The 24407-nt window shown below is 48.2% G+C and overlaps 1 protein-coding gene across 1 annotated transcript in view; it reads right to left on the minus strand.

Annotated features, from left to right (window-relative positions):
• The window catches only part of LOC137333943 (FYVE, RhoGEF and PH domain-containing protein 5-like), a 329534-nt gene that overhangs the window by 81050 nt on the left and 224077 nt on the right, over positions 1-24407 (minus strand). Inside the window, 2 exon segments of the mRNA XM_067998296.1 lie at positions 2535-2622; positions 15695-15854. Of these exon segments, the coding sequence (XP_067854397.1) occupies positions 2535-2622; positions 15695-15854 (248 nt within the window).

Consider the following 24407-nt stretch of genomic DNA (forward strand, 5'->3'; position numbering starts at 1 on the left):
ACAACATCCCAAGGTACTTCACCGAGCTGTGAGGGAAAAATGGAGAGAAAGCCAAAAAAAGGCATAGGAGGGGTGACCAAAAGCTTGGTCAAAGAGGTGGGTTTTGAAGAGAAGTTGGTGGGGTTCGGGAGAGAATTCCAGAGCATTGGGTCCAGGCGACTGAAGGCACTTCTGCCAATTAGGGATCTCAACCCTCCCAGAATGCTTTGGAGTCTCCTGGAACGGGAATTGGGTCTCCCGAGCTCTGCCTCCAGCAGTCCGGGAGATCAGCACTTTATAATTCCTGTCGCACTGCCCCCTGACCTCACCCCCCGCCCCCCGACCTCACCCCCTCCAGCCTCAGCCCCCCCCACCAACGCCCACCACCGCCCCCGACCTTATCCCTCAACCTGCCCCCACCCCTGACCTTACCCCCACCCTCCACCCGCACCCCCACACCCCAGGCCTCAACCCCCCCCCCCCCACGCCCACCACCGCTCCTGACCTCACCCCCACCCTCCCCCACGACCTCACCCCTCACCCTGCCTCCACCCCCGACCTTACACCCACCCCGTGACATCTCCCCCGACCTCAACCTCCACCCCCTGACCTCAACCCCTGTCCCCACCACTGACCTCACCCATATTTACATATATGTAAATGAGGGGAATATGGATGCAGTGGGAGGGAGGAGTTCAGGGAGAGGGGTCGTAGGAAGGGGTTCGGGGAGAGGGGTCGTAGGAAGGGGTTCGGGGAGAGGGGTCGTAGGAAGGGGTTCGGGGAGAGGCGTCGTAGGAAGGGGTTCGGGGAGAGGGGTCGTAGGAAGGGGTTCGGGGAGAGGGGTCGTAGGAAGGGGTTTGGGGAGAGGGGTCGTAGGAAGGGGTTCGGGGAGAGGGGTCGTAGGAAGGGGTTCGGGGAGAGGGGTCGTAGGAAGGGGTTCGGGGAGAGGGGTCGTAGGAAGGGGTTCGGGGAGAGGGGTCGTAGGAAGGGGTTCGGGGAGAGGGGTCGTAGGAAGGGGTTCGGGGAGAGGGGTCGTAGGAAGGGGTTCGGGGAGAGGGGTCGTAGGAAGGGGTTCGGGGAGAGGGGTCGTAGGAAGGGGTTCGGGGAGAGGGATCGTAGGAAGGGGTTCGGGGAGAGGGATCGTAGGAAGGGGTTCGGGGAGAGGGGTCGTAGGAAGGGGTTCGGGGAGAGGGATCGTAGGAAGGGGTTCGGGGAGAGGGGTCGTAGGAAGGGGTTCGGGGAGAGGAGTCGTAGGAAGGGGTTCGGGGAGAGGGGTCGTAGGAAGGGGTTCGGGGAGAGGGGTCGTAGGAAGGGGTTCGGGGAGAGGGGTCGTAGGAAGGGGTTCGGGGAGAGGGGTCGTAGGAAGGGGTTCGGGGAGAGGGGTCGTAGGAAGGGGTTCGGGGAGAGGGGTCGTAGGAAGGGGTTCGGGGAGAGGGGTCGTAGGAAGGGGTTCGGGGAGAGGGGTCGTAGGAAGGGGTTCGGGGAGAGGGGTCGTAGGAAGGGGTTCGGGGAGAGGGATCGTAGGAAGGGGTTCGGGGAGAGGGATCGTAGGAAGGGGTTCGGGGAGAGGGGTCGTAGGAAGGGGTTCGGGGAGAGGGGTCGTAGGAAGGGGTTCGGGGAGAGGGGTCGTAGGAAGGGGTTCGGGGAGAGGGGTCGTAGGAAGGGGTTCGGGGAGAGGGGTCGTAGGAAGGGGTTCGGGGAGAGGGATCGTAGGAAGGGGTTCGGGGAGAGGGGTCGTAGGAAGGGGTTCGGGGAGAGGGGTCGTAGGAAGGGGTTCGGGGAGAGGGGTCGTAGGAAGGGGTTCGGGGAGAGGGATCGTAGGAAGGGGTTTGGGGAGAGGGGTCGTAGGAAGGGGTTCGGGGAGAGGGGTCGTAGGAAGGGGTTCGGGGAGAGGGATCGTAGGAAGGGGTTTGGGGAGAGGGGTCGTAGGAAGGGGTTCGGGGAGAGGGATCGTAGGAAGGGGTTTGGGGAGAGGGGTCGTAGGAAGGGGTTCGGGGAGAGGGGTCGTAGGAAGGGGTTCGGGGAGAGGGATCGTAGAGTTCAGGGGATTATGGGGCATAAAACTGCCGTAAAGAGTTTCCAACCCATTTTACTGCCACAAATAGTCACTTGCCCCAATTATGCACTGAAATTACACTGAAAATGATGTGGAAATGTCGTGCCACTGAGGATGTTAAATTTAAAATTTAATGTGCAATGAGATGTTACCCTCTTTACATCAATGATTTTTGCATTAAAAATATTCTATTATTTATATCTGTCTCAATAATTTACTGAAGTTGTAAATCAGCCTACAGCCCATGGCAATTCCCATTATTATCTCATTCACCCCTGCGAGCTGTGTACCTGCCAGAGCTGCAGTGTTCTACTCACTGAGTAACTTGTAACAGCTGCCTCAATGTTAATTTGTACTGTGCGTTCACCAGACAATGTCGAGGTGTCCAGCTACTTCTTGTTTAACGGTTATAGGATGGGATATTACAGGCTCCACTGAAAAGTGAAGGAGAGTGAAATAAATAGATTGGAAGCAGGAGTCCATTCAGCATGTTACTTACCTGTGAGGTGAAGGTGGTACTGAGGGACTCGCAGTAGCAGCTTAAACAGGCACTGCTTCACACTCAGCCTCTCAGAGCTGGGATTCACCTAGACACCAGCACAGAGGGGGAGAAAGACCAATTAAAGTTATCTCAGAGACAAATCAAACAATTAATTAAAAACTACTGATGAAGGGAGACCAACAGAAACACTGTAACACAATCAACACAGACCAGCAGGAACACTGTAACACAATCAACACAGACCAGCAGGAACACTGTAACACAATCAACACAGACCAGCAGGAACACTGTAACACAATCAACACAGACCAGCAGGAACACAGTAACACAATCAACACAGACCAGCAGGATCACTGTAACACAATCAACACAGACCAGCAGGAACACAGTAACACAATCAACACAGACCAGCAGGAACACTGTAACACAATCAACACAGACCAGCAGGAACACTGTAACACAATCAACACAGACCAGCAGGAACACTGTAACACAATCAACACAGACCAGCAGGAACACTGTAACACAATCAACACAGACCAGCAGGAACACTGTAACACAATCAGCACAGACCAGCAGGAACACTGTAACACAATCAACACAGACCAGCAGGATCACTGTAACACAATCAACACAGACCAGCAGGAACACAGTAACACAATCAACACAGACCAGCAGGATCACTGTAACACAATCAACACAGACCAGCAGGAACACTGTAACACAATCAATACAGACCAGCAGGAACACTGTAACACAATCAACACAGACCAGCAGGATCACTGTAACACAATCAACACAGACCAGCAGGAACACTGTAACACAATCAACACAGACCAGCAGGATCACTGTAACACAATCAACACAGACCAGCAGGAACACTGTAACACAATCAACACAGACCAGCAGGAACACAGTAACACAATCAACACAGACCAGCAGGAACACTGTAACACAATCAACACAGACCAGCAGGAACACTGTAACACAATCAACACAGACCAGCAGGAACACTGTAACACAATCAACACAGACCAGCAGGAACACTGTAACACAATCAACACAGACCAGCAGGAACACTGTAACACAATCAACACAGACCAGCAGGAACACTGTAACACAATCAACACAGACCAGCAGGAACACTGTAACACAATCAACACAGACCAGCAGGAACACTGTAACACAATCAACACAGACCAGCAGGAACACTGTAGCACAATCAACACAGACCAGCAGGAACACTGTAACACAATCAACACAGACCAGCAGGAACACTGTAACACAATCAACACAGACCAGCAGGATCACTGTAACACAATCAACACAGACCAGCAGGATCACTGTAACACAATCAATACAGACCAGCAGGAACACTGTAACACAATCAACACAGACCAGCAGGAACACTGTAACACAATCAACACAGACCAGCAGGATCACTGTAACACAATCAATACAGACCAGCAGGAACACTGTAACACAATCAACACAGACCAGCAGGAACACTGTAACACAATCAACACAGACCAGCAGGATCACTGTAACACAATCAACACAGACCAGCAGGAACACTGTAACACAATCAACACAGACCAGCAGGAACACTGTAACACAATCAACACAGACCAGCAGGAACACTGTAACACAATCAACACAGACCAGCAGGAACACTGTAACACAATCAACACAGACCAGCAGGAACACTGTAACACATTGCCAGACCCGGATGAAATTTATCCCCAGCTGTTAAGAGAAGCAAGGGAGGAAATAGCGGCACAGAAGAAAGCCATTTCAATGTGATTTAGACAAGTTGGGTGAGTGGGCAAGAACATGGCAGATGCAGTATAACATGGATAAATGTGAGGTTATCCACTAGCCCCAGCTAGTCACAATATATATCAATGATTTGGATGAGGAAACTAAATGTAACATTTCCAAGTTTGCAGACGACACAAAGCTGGGGTGGAATGTGAGCTGTGAGGAGGATGCAAAGAGGCTCCAATGTGATTTAGACAAGTTGGGTGAGTGGGCAAGAACATGGCAGATGCAGTATAATGTGGATAAATGTGAGGTTATCCACTTTGGTTGTAAAAACAGAAAGGCAGATTATTATCTGAATGGTGATAGATTGGGAAAAGGGGAGGTGCAACGAGACCTGGGTGTCCTTGTACACCAGTCGCTGAAAGCGAGCATTCAGGTGCAGCAAGCAGTTAGGAAGGCGAATGGTATGTTGGCCTTCATTGCAAGAGGATTTGAGTACAGGAGCAGGGATGTCTTACTGCAGTTATACAGGGCCTTGGTGAGACCACATCTGGAGTATTGTGTGCAATTTTGGTCTCCTTATCTGAGGAAGGATGTCCTTGCCATGGAGGGAGTGCAAAGAAGGTTTACCAGACTGATTCCTGGGATGGCAGGACTGACATATGAGGAGAGATTGGGTCGACTAGGCCTATATTCACTAGAGTTTAGAAGAATGAGAGGTGATCTCATCGAAACATATAAAATTCTAACAGGACTAGACAGACTAGATGCAGGGAGGATGTTCCTGATGGCTGGGGAGTCCAGAACCAGGGTCACAGTCTCAGGATACGGGGTATGCCATTTAGAACCGAGATGAGGAGAAATTTCTTCACTCAGAGGGTGGTGAACCTGTCGAATTCTCAACCACAGAAGGCTGTGGAGGCCAAGTCATTGGATGTATTCAAGAACGAGATCGATATATTTCTTAATGCTAAAGGGATTAAGGGATATGGGGAAAAAGCGGGAACAGGGTACTGAGTTAGATGTTCAGCCATGGTCATTTTGAATGGCGGAGCAGGCCCGGTGGGCCCAATGGCCTACTCTTGCTCCTATTTTCCATGTTTTTATGGCCCATCATGTTTGTGCCAGTCGAAAAAGAGCTCTCCAGTTAATCCCACTTTCCAGCACTTGGTCCGTAGCCCTGTAGGTTACGGCACTTCAAGTGCACATCCAAGTACTTTTTAAATGAGTTGAGGGTTTCTGCCTCTACCACCCTTTAAGGCAGTGAGTTCCAGACCCCCACCACCCTCTGGGTGAAAACATTTCTCCTCAGGTCCTCTCTAATCCTTCTACCAATTACTTTAAATCTATGCCCCCTGCTTATTGACCTCTCTGCTATGGGAAATAGACCCTCCCTATCCACTCTATCCAGGCCCCTCATCATTTTATACACCTCAATTAAATCTCCAAAAAGAGTTCTCCAAAGAGAACAACCCCAGCCTATCCAATCTTTCCTCGTAGCTAAAATTCTCCTCTGTACCCTCCCTAGTGCAATCACACCTTTCCTGTAATGTGGTGACCAGAACTGTACACGGTACTCAAGTTGTGGCCTAACTAGGTTTAACTATAACTATAACTATAACTGTATAGTTAGAGCATAACCTCCCTGCTCTTATATTTTATACCTCAGCTAAAAAAGGAAAGTATCCCATATGCCCTCTTAACCACCTTATCTACCTGTCCTACTACCTTCAGGGATCTGTGGACATGCACTCCAAGGTCCCTCACTTCCTCTACACCTCTCAGTATCCTCCCATTTATTGTGTACTCCGTTGCCTTGTTTGCCCTCCCCAAATACATTACCTCACACTTCTCCAGATTGAATTCCATTCGCCACTTTTCTGCCCACCTGACCAATCCATTGATATCTTCCTGCAGTCTACAGCTTTCTTCCTCACTATCAACCACACGGCCAATTTTTGTATCATCTGCAAACTCCTTAACCAAGCTCCCTATATTTAAGTCCAAATCATTCATATACACCACAAAAAGCAAGGGATCTAGTACTGAGCCCTGCGGAGCCCCACTGGAAACAGCCTTCCAGTCACTAAAACACCCGTCGACCATTACCCTTTGCTTCCTGCCACTGAGCCAATTTTGGATCCAATTTGCCACTTTCCCTTGGATCCCATGGGCCTTTACTTTTCTGACCAATCTGCCATGTGGGGCCTTGTCAAAAGCCTTGCTAAAATCCATGTAGACTACATTAAACTCGCTACCCTCAACGACCCTCCTTGTTACTTCCTCAAAAAATTCAATCAAGTTAGTCAGAAGTGACCTTCCCTTAACAAATCCACGTTGACTGTCCTTGATTACTCCATGCCTTTCTAAGTGACGATTTATGCTGTCCCTCAGAATTGTTTCCAATAATTTGCCCATCACCGAGTCTCTCCCTTTCTCCCTTTTTAAACAACAGTACAATGTTAGCAGTCCTCCAATCCTCCGGCACCATGTCTGTATCCAGTGAGGATTGGAAAATGACGGTCAGAGCCTCCGCTATTTCCTCCCTTGCTTCTCTTAACAGCCGGGGATAAATTTCATCTGGGCCTGGCGATTTATCTACTTTCAAAGATATTAGACCCCTTAATATTTCCTCCTTCACTAAGTTTATCCCATCCAATATTTCACACTCCCCCTCGTTAACTACAACCTCTGCATCGTCCCCCTTGTTTGTGAAGACAGATGCAAAGTATTCATTAAGAACCACACCCAAATCTTCTGCCTCCACACACAGGTTACCTTTTTGGTCTCTAATAGGCCCTACTCTTTCCTTAGTTAGACCAGTGGACACAGACCAGTGGAAACACTGCAACACAATCTATACTGACCAGCAGGAACACTATTATTGTACAAGTCATTGGTCAGACTACATCTGGAGTACTGTGCCCAATTTTGGTCCCCTCACATGGTGGGTGATATACTGGCCTTGGAAAAGGTCCAGAGGAGAGCTACAAAAATGATTCCTCACTTAAAGAACCTCAGATACTCCGATAGGCTCAAGGACCTTGGTCTATTTACTTTAGAGCAGCGTAGATTTGGAGGTGACCTGATAGAGGGCTATAAAATAATTAGAGGGCTGGATAGTGTCCCTATTGATAGATTATTCCAGTTTAACAGGTTGGGAGGACCAGGGAACATGAGTTTAAACTTTGGAAGAGTAGGAATAGACTGGACTTTGGGCGGTTCTTCTTTTCCCAGAGAGTAGTGAGACTCTGGAATGTGTTGCTGGCTGGTGTGGTGGGTGCTGAGTCTCTGCCTTCGAGAGGGAGCTGGACCAGTTCCCGATAGGGGCAGAGATCGTATCATAGAGAAGGTCAGTGTCTTTACAGATAACACTGGGTCCGTGTGATCTCCTGGACTGGTTTCCATCATGTGAGGGGATTGGAGAGGAATTTTCCAGAGTATTTTTCTCATTGGTCCTGCTTTTTTACCTGGTTTTTAGGCCTCTCCCAGGGGATTATTAGGCTGCAGAGAGGTTGGGGGAAGGGGTAGTTAGTGTTTAGTCAGGATGCACCGGCCATCATGAGGTGTGGGGAGGCTTGATGGACAAGCTGGTCTTTTCCTGCCCCGTCCTTTTCGTATCTTCGTAACCCATTCATTACAGACCAGCAGGAACACAATCATTACAGACCAGCAGGAACACATTCATTACAGACCAGCAGGAACACATTCATTACAGACCAGCAGGAACACATTCATTACAGACCAGCAGGAACACAATCAATACAGACCAGCAGGAACACAATCAGTACAGACCAGCAGGAACACAATCAGTACAGACCAGCAGGAACACAATCAGTACAGACCAGCAGGAACACAATCAGTACAGACCAGCAGGAACACAATCAATACAGACCAGCAGGAACACAATCAATACAGACCAGCAGGAACACAATCAATACAGACCAGCAGGAACACAATCAATACAGACCAGCAGGAACACAATCAATACAGACCAGCAGGAACTCAATCAATACAGACCAGCAGGAACTCAATCAATACAGACCAGCAGGAACTCAATCAATACAGACCAGCAGGAACTCAATCAATACAGACCAGCAGGAACTCAATCAATACAGACCAGCAGGAACACAATCAGTACAGACCAGCAGGAACTCAATCAGTACAGACCAGCAGAAACACAATCAGTACAGACCAGCAGGAACTCAATCAATACAGACCAGCAGGAACTCAATCAATACAGACCAGCAGGAACACAATCAATACAGACCAGCAGGAACACAATCAATACAGACCAGCAGGAACACAATCAATACAGACCAGCAGGAACTCAATCAATACAGACCAGCAGGAACACAATCAATACAGACCAGCAGGAACTCAATCAATACAGACCAGCAGGAACACAATCAATACAGACCAGCAGGAACACAATCAATACAGACCAGCAGGAACTCAATCAATACAGACCAGCAGGAACTCAATCAATACAGACCAGCAGGAACTCAATCAATACAGACCAGCAGGAACTCAATCAATACAGACCAGCAGGAACTCAATCAATACAGACCAGCAGGAACTCAATCAATACAGACCAGCAGGAACTCAATCAATACAGACCAGCAGGAACACAATCAGTACAGACCACCAGGAACACAATCATTACAAACCAGCAGGAACACAATCAGTACAGACCACCAGGAACACAATCATTACAAACCAGCAGGATACTGTAATACAATTAATACAGAGCAACAAGATTGAGGCACAAAGCGCTGCTTCAAAGAATAGAGATTTATAAATAAGTAAAGATTAAAACTAAATTGATATTTAAAGGCAGGCATATGATTAAGTGGTGCTAATAATCTATTTATATATTAACAAATGTCTTGCAAAGGAGCTTGCCCCAATGAAACCTTCAACGTAAACATATCTAACGGCAATTCTGATGTTAAAATGTCTACAATTCCTGTCACTATCAGTTGTCACACCACTAGGTGGTGATGTATTAGCTTTCCTCCGCAAATTCATCTGACATTTTCTTTTCTCAGTCACTAATTTCTAATGTCCAAAGTATAGCTTTGAAGGAAATTAAAAAGTGTATATTTTACAAGAACATGATTAATTTTATCCACCAAAATTGTCTTTTAACACCTTTACTGCTGCTTAAAGGCCTCAGCCTCTTCCAAAAGTCTGGGTTTGGTGTTCATGGGACAGGTTTCCTTTACACAGCATTCCTGAGCAGGGAGGATGTTTGCCCTGTACGATGGATAGCCACATGTGTTGGAAGAACACCGACCCAGAATTTGCTGGGAAATTAACAGCGAGTTTAACGTGCTGTCCGTTGTTCGTGTGTAAATAACCCAGCAGTTTGTGGCGAGGATGAGATACACAGTGAGTTGCGAATCGCTGGATGACTCGCTCCCCTCCGCCATTGTACTCGTGCAAACGGGATCTCGCCCTCAACTTCCCCGTGAGTTTCACTTGCGCTGTTAAAACAAATTAAACTCGCCGCACAATGTTAGGGCTGAAACTTAACAGTGTAAGTACCTTTTTAATGAGGAGATTTATATTCCTGCAGTGCCAATCAACCTCTCAGGCCCAGAAAGGGAACAATTTAAACTGTGGAGAGTCTCATTCCTGCAGCGAGTAAATTGTTCCCAGAGGTTTTCTTCAATTTAATTTTTTTTCTTACTCTCTCCTAATCCAATCTTTCTTTCCCTCTCTTTATTTCTCTTTCTGTATCTAATTTGACTCTAATTTGCCCTATTTCCTTCTCTGTCATTCCTCTGTTCCTTTTTCTATGCTTAAATATCAATGGTGAAGGAGATAGACTGTTGGTCCTGTCATTCGCCAAGGTCCCAGATGCCTCCTTGATCTTATCAATTGCACTTCGAGCAATTTGCAGAAAGCAGAATTCAGCAAGAAAACTGAGAGTATATATGAGTGGCTGGTGACATAATGTAAATACAATAATATTGCCTTTATAAATGACTGGGGTTAAAGAAAGAGAGAGAGAGAGAGAGAGAAAGAAAGAGAGACACTGCAATCATAGAGCACCTTTCACGACCTCAGGACGTCAGAAAGCATTTCACAGCCAATGAATTATTTTTAAGTGTAGTCACTGTTGTAAAGGACTGAGAGAGGAAAGACGGGCCACACCTAAACCAAGTAGAGACAGAGGGATTGTGAGGAACCTTGAGGCAGCAATGAAGAATAAGAGCATAAGAAATAGGAGCAGGAGTAGGCCAATCGGCCCCTCGAGCCTGCTCCGCCATTCAATAAGATCATGGCTGATCTGATCCTAACCTCAAATCTAAATTCATGTCCAATTTCCTGCCCGCTCCCCGTAATAAATCTGTTAAACTAAGCAGGTGGAGACAGGTGGGGCAAAGGGCATGAGAGAATAGGATGCCAGACAAGACTGAATGTCAGGGAGAAGGTAGTCAGTAGGTGGGAATGGACACAGAAACTCAGAGGCACACCCTCAAACTAGAGACAAGGACAAGGCCAACACGGGGACAATGGACAGGAAAGGGGTGTTGAAGCCATGTGTCAGGGACACCTGGAAGGTAAAAGTCGTTCCTGTGCGAGGTAGAAAGATAGAAAATGAACCACTCACTTGAAAAAAAATCAAACTAACAGGAGGGCACAAGAAGGAAGAGATAGTAAGGGTGTGTGAGAACAAGCAGGTTATTTTACAGGGAGACTTCAATCAACCTGATATTAATTTGGGAAAACATAAGTGGATTGAAGTCAGAGTTGCTAACTGTAATGCATGGCTGCTTCTTAACCCAATGCATCAGAGTCCATAAGAGGTATTACTGATATTTGTAAACGACCTTAACATAATTCAGAAAATGGATATCATGGCTCCTTGGGGATAGCAACCACAGAACCCTCAAGTTCAACATGAACTAGGATTTAGCAAAATCCAAAAGCAGAGGGTATAACTTTAAAAGGGCTAATTTCATAGGAATTAAGTAATAACTTCAATAAATTAATTGAGGGAGGTCATTCAACAGCACTTCAGTAGAGAGCAGGTGGAACATTGTAAAGATATAATGTTGAGCAGGCAGGACAAATACATTCCAAAAGCAGTAAGCTCAGACTGAAAAGATGTGACCCTAAATGAATTAAATAAATCAAAAGTAAAATAAGGATGAAAAATTATCTCTAAGATGCTGCAGGAAGAAAATGGATGTGGTTCACCAGGATAAATATAAGAATGAGGCAAAACATGATAAAAGAGTGATCAGAGGAGTAAAGGGAGGCTATAAATTCACAGAAATTTAATGCACAGGAGGCCATTCGACCCATCTTGTCCGTGCCAGCTCTTGATTAGAGCAATCTAAAACTAATCTGACGACAAAGAACCACAGAAAAGACCTCGAGAAAAGCACAGCAGCAGATGAAAAACATAACACTAAGAAGGTCTTTCCATGCAACTAAGGCCAGAGAAGAGGAGAGAGCCTTAAAACAGAAATGAGATCAAAACAGAGGATGAGCACAAGACAGCAAACATTCCGAATGACTATTTCCTCCAAGTATTTACAAGTGAAGGCAGAAGCATCACGCCCTCCCCAGACAGAGTGGACCCACACAAACTGAAGACTTTGATATGAATGTGATGAAAATCCCAGATAGGCTACAAAAACAAAACGTCCCAGGAGACAAATGGACTAAAGGAGACTCGGGAGGAGATTTGTGAGTCAATGATAATCATCATGGAGAAGTCACTGGAGGGGAGGTACAGCAGAGTGGAAACATACCACAGAGCAGCCCAGATTCAAAAAGGGGGATGAATCAGAAGCAGGCAACCTCAGACCCATCGCTCTCACCTCTATCCCACGCAAAATGGGATGCAATTATGAGATGCAAACTTGAAGATTATCTGTACAATTTTTTTTTACAGCATTTATTGCCCATCCCTAATTGCCCTTGAGAAGGTGGTGGTGAGCCGCCTTCTTGAACCACTGCAGTCCATGTGGTGAAGCTTCTCCCACAGTGCTATTAGGAAGGGAGTTCCAGGATTTTGACCCAGCGACGATGAAGGAACGGTGATGTATTTCCAAGTCGGGATGGTGTGTGACTTGGAGGGGAACGTGCAGGTGGTGTTGTTCCCATGTGCCTGCTGCTCTTGTCCTTTTAGGTGGTAGAGGTCGCGGGTTTGGGAGGTGCTGTCAAAGAAGCCTTGGCGAGTTGCTGCAGTGCATCCTGTGGATGGTACACACTGCAGCCAATCATCAGCGAACAGCCCCACTTCTAACCATGAGGTGGAGGGAAGGTCATTGATGAAGCAGCTGAAGATGGTTGGGCCTAGGACACTGCTCTGTGGATCTCCTGCAGCAGTGTCCTGGGACTGAGATGATTGGCCTCCAACAACCACTACCATCTTCCTTTGTGCTAGGTATGACTCCAGCCACTGGAGAGTTTTCCCCCTGATTCCCATTGACTTCAGTTTTACTAGGGCTCCTTGGTGCCACACTCGGTCAAATGCTGCCTTGATGTCAAGGACAGTCACTCTCATCTCACCTCTGGAATTCAGCTCTTTTGTCCATGTTTGGACCAAGGCTGTAATGAGGTCTGGAGCCGAGTGGTCCTGGCGGAACCCAAACTGAGCATCGGTGAGCAGGTTATTGGTGAGTAAGAGCTGCTTGATGTTTTTTCCTACCCTCCCTTCCTTCCCCCCGTTTCCCTGGCTCTGTACTTCCTTAAAAATTGTTTAATTTTTAACATCTTCCAGTTCTGACGAAAGGTCTTCGACCTGAAACGTTAACTCTGTTTCTTTCTCAACAGACGCTGCCTCACTTGCTGAGTGTTTCCAGCATTTTCTGTTTATATTTCAGATTTCCAACATCTGCAGTATCTTGCTTTTGATACTGTAATAGAATCCTTGCAGATTAACAACTTTAATAGAATCCTTAAAGACCAACAGGAATACTGTAATATAATCCTTATAAACAGGAATACTGTAATAGAATCCTTATAAACAGGAATACTGTAATAGAATCCACACTGGCTAATGTGAATAATGTAACACAATCCTTTCAGATTAGCAAGAATATTGTAATAGTATCCATGCAGATTAACAGGAATACTGTTATAGAATCCTTACAGAGCAATAGGAATATTGTAATAGAATCCTTACAAACAGGAATACTGTAATAAAACCCTTACTGTAATGGTATCCTTACAGGTTAACAGGAATATTGTAATAGAATCCTTACAAACCAAGAGGAATGCTATAATAGAATCTTTATACATTAACTCCAGACTAACAGGAATACTGTAATCAAATCCATTCAATCTAACTGGAATACAGGAATAGAATGCATGCAGATTAGCAGGAATATGGTAATAGAATCCTTACAGATGAACGGGAATACTGGACTGGACTGGACTAATAATCTGGAGTCATGAGCTCAAATCACGCCACTGCAGCTGGGGAATTTAAATTCAATTAATTAAATAAAATCTGGAATTAAAATACTAGTATCAGTAATGGTGGCCACTAAACTACCGGATTGTCGTAAAAACCCATCTGGTTCACTAATGTCCTCCAGGGAAGGAAACCTGCCGTCCTTACCCGGTCTGGCCTATATGTGACTCCAGACACACAGTAATGTGGTTGATTCTGAATCGCCCTCTGAAATGGCCTAGCAAGACACTCAGTTGTACTATCTCGCTACAAAAAGTCATAAGAATAAAACCGGACGGACCACCTGGCACTGGACACGACAAAGGCAAACCAAGCCCATTTGACCCTGCAAAGTCCTCCTCACTAACATCTGGGGATTATATTACAGTATTCCTGTTAGTCTGCAAGGATCCTATGACAATATTCCAGTTCATCTGCAACGATTCCATTACAGTATTCTTGTTTGTAAGAATTTGATTACAATATTCCTGTTGGTCTGTGTTACAATCTTCCTGTTATTCAATAAGGATTCTACTACAGAATTCCTTAGTCTGCAAGGATCCTATTTCAGTTTTTTATTATTCATTCATGGGATGTGGGCGTCACTGGCGAGGCCGGCATTTATTGCCCATCCCTAATTGCCCTTGAGAAGGTGGTGATGAGCCGCCTTCTTGAACTGCTGCAGTCCATGTGGTGAAGGTTCTCCCACAGTGCTGTTAGGAAGGGAGCTCCAGGATTTTGACCCAGCGACAATGAAGGAACGGCGATATATTTCCAAGTCGGGATGGTGTGTGACTTGGAGGGGAATGTGCAGGTGGTGGTGTTCCCATGTGTCTGCTGCTCTTGTCCTTCTAGGTGGTAGAGGTCATGAGTTTGGGAGGTGCTGTCGAAGAAGCCTTGGCGAGTTGCTGCAGTGCATCCTGTGGATGGTACACACTGCAGCCACGGTGCGCCGGTGGTGAAGGGAGTGAATGTTTAGGATGGTGGATGGGGTGCTAATCAAGCGGGCTGCTTTGTCCTGGATGGTGTCGAGTTTCTTGAGTGTTGTTGGAGCTGCACTCATCCAGGCAAGTGGAGAATATTCCATCACACTCCTGACTTGTGCCTTGTAGATGGTGGAAAGGCTTTGGGGAGTCAGGAGGTGAGTCACTCGCCGCAGAATACCCAGCCTCTGACCTGCTCTCGTAGCCACAGTGTTTATATGGCTGGTCCGGTTAAGTTTCTGGTCAATGGTGACCCCCATGTTGTTGATGGTGGGGATTCGGCGATGATAATGCCGTTGAATGTCAAGGGGAGGTGGTTAGACTCTCTCTTGTTGGAGATGGTCATTGCCTGGCACTTGTCTGGCGTGAATGTTACTTGCCACTTATGAGCCCAAGCCTGGATGTTGTCCAGGTCTTGCTGCACGCGGGCTCGGACTGCTTCATTATCTGAGGGGTTGCGAATGGAACTGAACACTGTGCAATCATCAGCGAACATGCCCATTTCTGACCTTATGATGGAGGGAAGGTCATTGATGAAGCAGCAGAAGATGGTTGGGCCTGGGACACAACCCTGAGGAACTCCTGCAGCAATGTCCTGGGGCTGAGATGATTGGCCTCCAACAACCACTACCATCTTCCTTTGTGCTCGGTATGACTCCAGCCACTGGAGAGTTTTCCCCCTGATTCCCATTGACTTCAATTTTACTAGGGCTCCTTGATCCCACACTCGGTCAAATGCTGTCTTGATGTCAAGGGCAGTCACTCTCACCTCACCTCTGGAATTCAACTCTTTTGGCCATGTTTGGACCAACGCTGTAATGAGGTCTGGAGCCGAGTGGTCCTGGCGGAACCCAAACTGAGCATCGGTGAGCAGGTTATTGGTGAGTAAGGTTGAAAATGCTGTTAAAACAGCTAACGTTTTTGATGATTTGATTGAATCATAACCTCCCCCGCCCCAAACACTGCGGGTACAATTCACAGAGGGTTACCTCAAACTCCTGGAGTGCTGCGGAAAACTCTGGCGACTTGCAGCAGTATTGATCCAGGAGTGCCAGGTTACTCTCAAATTGCTCGATATACCTGGAGTACACAGTCAGCCTGGGCCCTCTCGCTAAGATCACATCGGCCAACCGTGGACTCGCCTGTTGCCTGCTGACAGAAAGGAATGGAGTCAGTTTAAATGGAGCAACAATCACTGTTCATTCACCGACCATCCCGCCTCCCCCGAACCTCACCCACCCCCTCCCCCGAACCTCACCCACCCAGCACCGTTCACCCACTCCCTCCCCCGAACCTCACCACACAGCACTGTTCACCCACCCCCTCCCCCGAACCTCACCCACCCCGCACCGTTCACCCACCCCCTCCCCCGAACCTCATCCACCCAGCACCGTTCACCCTCCCCCGAACCTCACCCACCCCCTCCCCCGAACCTCACCCACCCCGCACCGTTCACCCACCCCCTCCCCCGAACCTCATCCACCCAGCACCGTTCACCCTCCCCCGAACCTCACCCACCCCCTCCCCCGAACCTCACCCACCCAGCACCGTTCACCCACCCCCTCCCCCGAACCTCACCCACACAGCACTGTTCACCCACCCCCTCCCCCGAACCTCACCCACCCGGCACCGTTCACCCACCCCCTCCCCCGAACCTCACCCACACAGCGCTGTTCACCCACCCCCTCCCCCGAACCTCACCCACCCGGCACCGTTCACCCACCCCCTCCCCCGAACCTCACCCACCCCGCACCGTTCACCCACCCCCTCCCCCGAACCTCACCCACCCCGCACCGTTCACCCACCCCCTCCCCCGAACCTCACCCACCCGGCACCGTTCACCCACCCCCTCCCCCGAACCTCACCCACCCGGCACCGTTCACCCACCCCCTCCCCCGAACCTCACCCACACAGCATCGTTCACCCACCCCCTCCCCCGAACCTCACCCACCCAGCACCGTTCACCCACCCCTCCCCCGAACCTCACCCACCCCGCACCGTTCACCCACCCCCTCCCCCGAACCTCACCCACCCGGCACCGTTCACCCACCCCCTCCCCCGAACCTCACCCACCCGGCACCGTTCACCCATCCCCTCCCCCGAACCTCACCCACCCGGCACCGTTCACCCACCCCCTCCCCCGAACCTCACCCACCCCGCACCGTTCACCCACCCCCTCCCCCGAACCTCACCCACCCCGCACCGTTCACCCACCCCCTCCCCCGAACCTCCCCCACCCGGCACCGTTCACCCACCCCCTCCCCCGAACCTCACCCACCCCGCACCGTTCACCCACCCCCTCCCCCGAACCTCACCCACCCGGCACCGTTCACCCACCCCCTCCCCCGAACCTCACCCACCCGGCACCGTTCACCCACCCACCCTACCCTCCCTGTTCCTCGCCCAGCCAGCACTGTTCATCTCTGAGGTCAAAATCAGCTCCATCCTTTGATGAAGTAACGGAGAGGGTTGATGAGGGTAGTGTGGTTGATATTGTGTAGATGGACTTTCAAAAGGCCTTTGACAAAGTTCCACATAATAGACTTGTTAGCAAAATTAAAGCCCATGGGATTAAAGGGACAGTGGCAGCGTAGATACGGAATTGGCTAAGGGACAGAAAGCAGAGAGTAGGGAAGTATACAGTGGTGTTCCCCAGGGGTCAGTATTAAGACCACTGCTCCTTTTGATATATATTAATGACCTGGACTTGGGTATAATTTCAAATTTTTAAAAAATTCGTTCATGGGATGTGGGCATCGCTGGCAAGGCCGGCATTTATTGCCCATCCCTAATTGCCCTTGAGAAGGTGGTGGTGAGCCGCCCTCGTGACAACTGAGTGGCTTGCTAGGCCATCTCAGGGGGCGATTAAGAATCAACCACATTGCTGTGGGTCTTGCAGATGACACCAAACTCTGAAATGTAGTAAACAATGTGGAGGATAGTAACAGACTTCAGGAGGACATAGAGAGACTGGTGAAATGGGCAGACACATGGCAGATGAAATGTGAAGTGATGCATTTTGGCAGGAAGAATGAGGAGAGGCAATATAAACTAAATGGTACAATTTTAAAGGGAGTGCAGGAACAGAGAGACCTGGGGGTATATGTCCACAAATCTTTGAAGGTGGCAGGACAAGTTGAGAAGGCATAAAAAGCATATGGGATCCTGGGCTTTATTAATAGAGGCATAGAGTACAAAAGCAAGGAATGTATTCTAAACCTTTATAAAATACTGGTTAGGCCTCAGCTGGAGTATTGTGTTCAGTTCTGGGCACCACACTTTAGGAAGGATGTGAAGGCCTTAGAGAGGGTGCAGAGGAGATTTACTAGAATGGTTCCAGGGATGAGGGACTTCAGTTATGTGGAGAGACTGGAGAAGCTGGGGTTGTTCTCCTTAGAACAGAGAAGGTTAAGGGGAGATTTGATAGAGGTGTTCAAAATCAAGAACGATTTTGATAGAGTAAATAAGAAGAAACTATTTCCAGTGGCAGAAGGGTCGGTAACCAGAGGACACAGATTTAAGGTGATCGGCAAAAGAACCAGAGGCGACATGAGGAAACATTTTTTTACACAGTGAGTTGTGATGATCTGGAATGCGCTGCCTGAAAGGGTGGTGGAAGCAGATTCAATGATAACTTTCAAAAGGGAATTGGATAAATACTTGCAGGGAAAAAATTTACAGGACTATGGGGAAAGAGCAGGAGAATGGAACTAATTGGATAGCTCTTTCAAAGAGCCAGCACAGGCACAATGGGCCGAATGGCCTCCTCCAATGCTGCACCAACTATGATGCTATGATCATGGCCTGGATTGAGAATTGGTTAACAGACAGAAAACAGAGAGTAGGAATAAATTTCAGGTTGGCAGACTAGTGGGGTACCGCAGGGATCAGTGCTTGGGCCCCAGCTATTCACAATCTATATCAATGATTTGAATGAGGGAACCAAATGTAATATTTCCAAGTTTGCTGATGTCACAAAACTAGGTGGGAATGTGAGATGTGAGGAGGATGCAAAGAGGCTTCGAGGGGATATAGACAGGCTAAGTGAGTGGGCAAGAACATGGCAGATGGAATATAATTTGAAAAATGTCAAGTTATCCACTTTGGTAGGAAAAACAGAAATGCAGAGTATTTTTTAAATGGTGAGAGATTGGGAAATGTTGATGTCCAAAGGGACCTGGGTGTCCTTGTACATGAGTCACTGAAAGCAAACATGCAGGTGCAGCAAGCAATTAGGAAGGCAAATGATATGTTGGCCTTTATTACAAGAGGATTTGAGTACAGGAGTAAAGATGTCTTACTGCAATTATACAGGGCCTTGGTGAGACCTCACCTGGAGTATTGAGTACAATTTTGGTCTCCTTACCTAAGAAAGGATATACTTGCCATAGAGCGAGTGCAACAAAGATTCACCAGACTGATTCCTGAGATGGCAGGATTGTCATATGAGGAGAGATTGAGTAGACTAGGCCTGTATTCTCTAGAGTTTAGAAGAATGAGAGGTGATCTCATTGAAACATACAAAATTCTTACAGGGCTCGACAGGGTAGATGCAGGGAGGATGTTTCCCTTGGCTGGGGAATCTAGAACCAGGGGTCACAGTCTCGGAATAAGGGGTCGGCCATTTAGGACTGAGATGAGGAGAAATTTCTTCTGAGCGTGGTGAATCTTTGGAATTCTCTACCCCAGAGGGCTGAGGAGGCTCGGTCATTGAGTACATTCAAAACAGAGATCGATAGATTTCTAGATATTAAAGGCATCAAGAAATATGTGGATGGTGCAGGAAAATGGCGTTGAGGTAGAAGATCAGGCATGATCTTGTTGAATGGCGGAGCAGGCTCGAGGGGCCGGATGGCCAACTCCTGCTCCTATTTCTTATGTTCTTATCCCATGGCTTCTTCTTTCTCAAGCTCGTATGTTTGCTCATCTGTTTTCAGGATGGAGGCCATGCTGGTAAGACAACATTTATTGCCTTCCAATAGTTGCCCTCAAAAGGTAAAGTTGGGCATTAGGAGTCAATCACTGAGGGTGGGACTGGAGTCGTGTGTCAGCCCAAACCGGGTGAGGACGGCAGGTTCACTTCCCTGAAGGACATCAGTGAACCAGTTGGATTTTTACCATAATCCGGCAGCATTCACGGTCATTTCTCCTGGTGCCAGCCCAACAAACAATCACCAGTGTACCTCCCTGTGGGTTACCAGGCCAGGAACCACATAGAATAGAATAGAATCATAGAAAATTTACGGCACAGAAGGAGGCCATTCGGCCTATCGTGTATGCGCTGGCCAAAAATGTGCCACTCAGTCTAATCCCACAGCCTTCAGGTGCACATCCAGGTACTTTTAAAAATGTGATGAGGGTTTCTGCCTCTACCATTCTTTCAGGCAGTGAGTTCCAGACCCCCACCACCCTACCACAAGCTGCTGTGAGACGAGATTTTCAGATGATGATGACGGAGGGAGGGGGTTACGCAACCTACAATTTTCCCTCCCTCCCTCCGACCATTGCTGCCCTTACTCCCGACATTAGTGGAGGAGCCAATCCAAACATTGGCAAACCTGCACCCACAGAACAAAAGGGTCTCGGTTCAGCGCTCATTAAAGAGCTAAACTCACTGAGAGGCACCAGACAACTGGTGTAGAAAATGGACTGGTACAGTTTTCTGAGGCTGAGAAACAGGACGATGTAGAGGGAGCTTTACTCTGTATCTAACCCATGCTGTACCTGCCCTGGGAATGTTTGATGGGACAGTGTAGAGGGAGCTTTACTCTGTATCTAACCCGTGCTGTACCTGCCCTGGGAGTGTTTGATGGGACAGTGCAGAGGGAGCTTTACTCTGTATCTAACCCTGTACCTGCCCTGGGAATGTTTGATGGGACAGTGTAGAGGGAGCTTTACTCTGTATCTAACCCATGCTGTACCTGCCCTGGGAGTGTTTGATGGGACAGTGTAGAGGGAGCTTTACTCTGTATCTAACCCTGTACCTGCCCTGGGAATGTTTGATGGGACGGTGTAGAAGGAGCTTTACTCTGTATCTAACCCGTGCTGTACCTGCCCTGGGAGTGTTTGATGGGACAGTGTAGAGGGAGCTTTACTCTGTATCTAACCCGTGCTGTACCTGCCCTGGGAGTGTTTGATGGGACAGTGTAGAGGGAGCTTTACTCTGTATCTAACCCGTGCTGTACCTGCCCTGGGAGTGTTTGATGGGACAGTGTAGAGGGAGCTTTACTCTGTATCTAACCCGTGCTGTACCTGCCCTGGGAGTGTTTGATGGGACAGTGTAGAGGGAGCTTTACTCTGTATCTAACCCGTGCTGTATCTGCCCTGGGAATGTTTGATGGGACAGTGCAGAGGGAGCTTTACTCTGTATCTAACCCGTGCTGTACCTGCCCTGGGAATGTTTGATGGGACAGTGCAGAGGGAGCTTTACTCTGTATCTAACCTGTGCTGTACCTGCCCTGGGAGTGTTTGATGGGACAGTGCAGAGGGAGCTTTACTCTGTATCTAACCTGTGCTGTACCTGCCCTGGGAATGTTTGATGGGACAGTGCAGAGGGAGCTTTACTCTGTATCTAACCTGTGCTGTACCTGCCCTGGGAATGTTTGATGGGACAGTGTAGAGGGAGCTTTACTCTGTATCTAACCCGTGCTGTACCTGCCCTGGGAGTGTTTGATGGGACAGTGTAGAGGGAGCTTTACTCTGTATCTAACCCGTGCTGTACCTGCCCTGGGAGTGTTTGATGGGACAGTGTGGAGGGAGCTTTACTCTGTATCTAACCCGTGCTGTACCTGCCCTGGGAGTGTTTGATGGGACAGTGTAGAGGGAGCTTTACTCTGTATCTAACCTGTGCTGTACCTGCCCTGGGAGTGTTTGATGGGACAGTGTGGAGGGAGCTTTACTCTGTATCTAACCCGTGCTGTACCTGCCCTGGGAATGTTTGATGGGTCAGTGTGGAGGGAGCTTTACTCTGTATCTAACCCGTGCTGTACCTGCCCTGGGAGTGTTTGATGGGACAGTGTAGAGGGAGCTTTACTCTGTATCTAACCCGTGCTGTACCTGCCCTGGGAATGTTTGATGGGACAGTGTAGAGGGAGCTTTACTCTGTATCTAACCCATGCTGTACCTGCCCTGGGAGTGTTTGATGGGACAGTGTAGAGGGAGCTTTACTCTGTATCTAACCTGTGCTGTACCTGCCCTGGGAGTGTTTGATGGGACAGTGTGGAGGGAGCTTTACTCTGTATCTAACCCGTGCTGTACCTGCCCTGGGAGTGTTTGATGGGACAGTGTAGAGGGAGCTTTACTCTGTATCTAACCCGTGCTGTACCTGCCCTGGGAATGTTTGATGGGACAGTGTAGAGGGAGCTTTACTCTGTATCTAACCCGTGCTGTACCTGCCCTGGGAGTGTTTGATGGGACGGTGTAGAGGGAGCTTTACTCTGTATCTAACCCGTGCTGTACTTGCCCTGGGAGTGTTTGATGGGACAGTGTAGAGGGAGCTTTACTCTGTATCTAACCCGTGCTGTACTTGCCCTGGGAGTGTTTGATGGGATAGTGCAGAGGGAGCTTTACTCTGTATCTAACCCGTGCTGTACTTGCCCTGGGAGTGTTTGATGGGACGGTGTAGAGGGAGCTTTACTCTGTATCTAACCCGTGCTGTACCTGCCCTGGGAGTGTTTGATGGGACAGTGTAGAGGGAGCTTTACTCTGTATCTAACCCGTGCTGTACCTGCCCTGGGAGTGTTTGATGGGACAGTGTAGAGGGAGCTTTACTCTGTATCTAACCCGTGCTGTACCTGCCCTGGGAGTGTTTGATGGGACAGTGTAGAGGGAGCTTTACTCTGTATCTAACCCGTGCTGTACCTGCCCTGGGAGTGTTTGATGGGACAGTGTAGAGGGAGCTTTACTCTGTATCTAACCCGTGCTGTACCTGCCCTGGGAGTGTTTGATGGGACAGTGTAGAGGGAGCTTTACTCTGTATCTAACCCGTGCTGTACCTGCCCTGGGAGTGTTTGATGGGACAGTGTAGAGGGAGCTTTACTCTGTATCTAACCCGTGCTGTACCTGCCCTGGGAGTGTTTGATGGGACAGTGTAGAGGGAGCTTTACTCTGTATCTAACCCGTGCTGTACCTGCCCTGGGAGTGTTTGATGGGACAGTGTAGAGGGAGCTTTACTCTGTATCTAACCCGTGCTGTACCTGCCCTGGGAGTGTTTGATGGGACAGTGTAGAGGGAGCTTTACTCTGTATCTAACCCTGTACCTGCCCTGGGAGTGTTTGATGGGACAGTGTAGAGGGAGCTTTACTCTGTATCTAACCCGTGCTGTACCTGCCCTGGGAGTGTTTGATGGGACAGTGTAGAGGGAGCTTTACTCTGTATTCTTCGCATCTTCCACCCTCCAACAATCTGAGCTCACCCAAAACTCTGCTGCCCATATCCTAACTCATACCAAGTCACATTCACCCATCACCCCTGTGCTCGCTGACCTACATTGGCTCCCAATCCGGGAACACCTTGATTTAAAAATTTTCATCCTTATTTTCAAGTCCCTCCATGGCCTCGCCCCTCCCTATCTCTGTAACCCCCTCCAGCCCGACAACCCTCCAAGAGTTGTGAATAACCTCACATTTCCCCACATTATACTCCATCTGCCACCTTCTTGCCCACTCACTTAACCTGTCCATATCCCTTTGCAGATCTTTGTGTCCTTCTCACAGTTTACTTTCTTGCCTGGCTTTGTATCGTCAGCAAACTTGGATGCATGACACTCGGTCCCTTCATCCAAGTCATTAATATAGATTGTAAATAGCTGAGGCTCCAGCACCGATCCCTGCGGCACCCCACTAGTTACAGCCTGCCAACCTGAAAATGACCCGTTTATCTCTCCTCTGTTTTCTGTCCGTTAACCAATTCTCTATCCATGCTAATATATTACCCCCAACCCCATGAGCCCTAATCTTGTGTAACAACCTTTCTCGTGGCATCTTATCGAATACCTTTTGAAAATCCAAATATACTACATCCACTGGTTCCCCTTTATCTACCCTGCTAGTTACATTCTCAAAAAACTCTAATAAATTTGTCAAACACGATTTCCCTTTCATAAAATCATGATGACTCTGCCTAATCATATTATGATTTATAATATATAAAACTAAAGGGCACAATTCCAAATTGGGTGCAGGAACAGAGAGATCTGGGGGTATATGTGCACAAATCGTTGAAGGTGGCAGGGCAGGTTGAGAAAGTGGTTAAAAAAGCATATGGGATCCTGGGCTTTATAAATAGAGGCACAGAGTACAAAAGCAAGGAAGTCATGATGAACCTTTATAAAACACTAGTTGGGCCACAACTGGAGTATTGTGTCCAGTTCTGGGCACCACACTTTAGGAAAGATGTGATGGCCTCAGAGAGGGTGCAGAAGAGATTTACTGGAATTATTCCAGGGATGAGGGACTTCAGTTACGTGGATAGACTGGAGAAGCTGGGGTTGTTCTCCTTGCAACAGAGGAGGTTGCGAGGAGATTTGATCGAGGTATTCAAAATCATGAAGGGTCGAGACAGAGTAGATAGAGAGAAACTGTTCCCATTGGCGGAAGGGTCAAGAACCAGAGGACATAAATTTAAGGTGATTGGCAAAAGAACCAAAGGTGACATGAGGAAAACCTTCTCTGTTCAAAGAAGAACAAGCCCAGCTTCTCCAGT

Source organism: Heptranchias perlo, chromosome 17 (assembly GCF_035084215.1).
Source record: "Heptranchias perlo isolate sHepPer1 chromosome 17, sHepPer1.hap1, whole genome shotgun sequence".
Lineage (NCBI taxonomy): Eukaryota > Metazoa > Chordata > Chondrichthyes > Hexanchiformes > Hexanchidae > Heptranchias > Heptranchias perlo.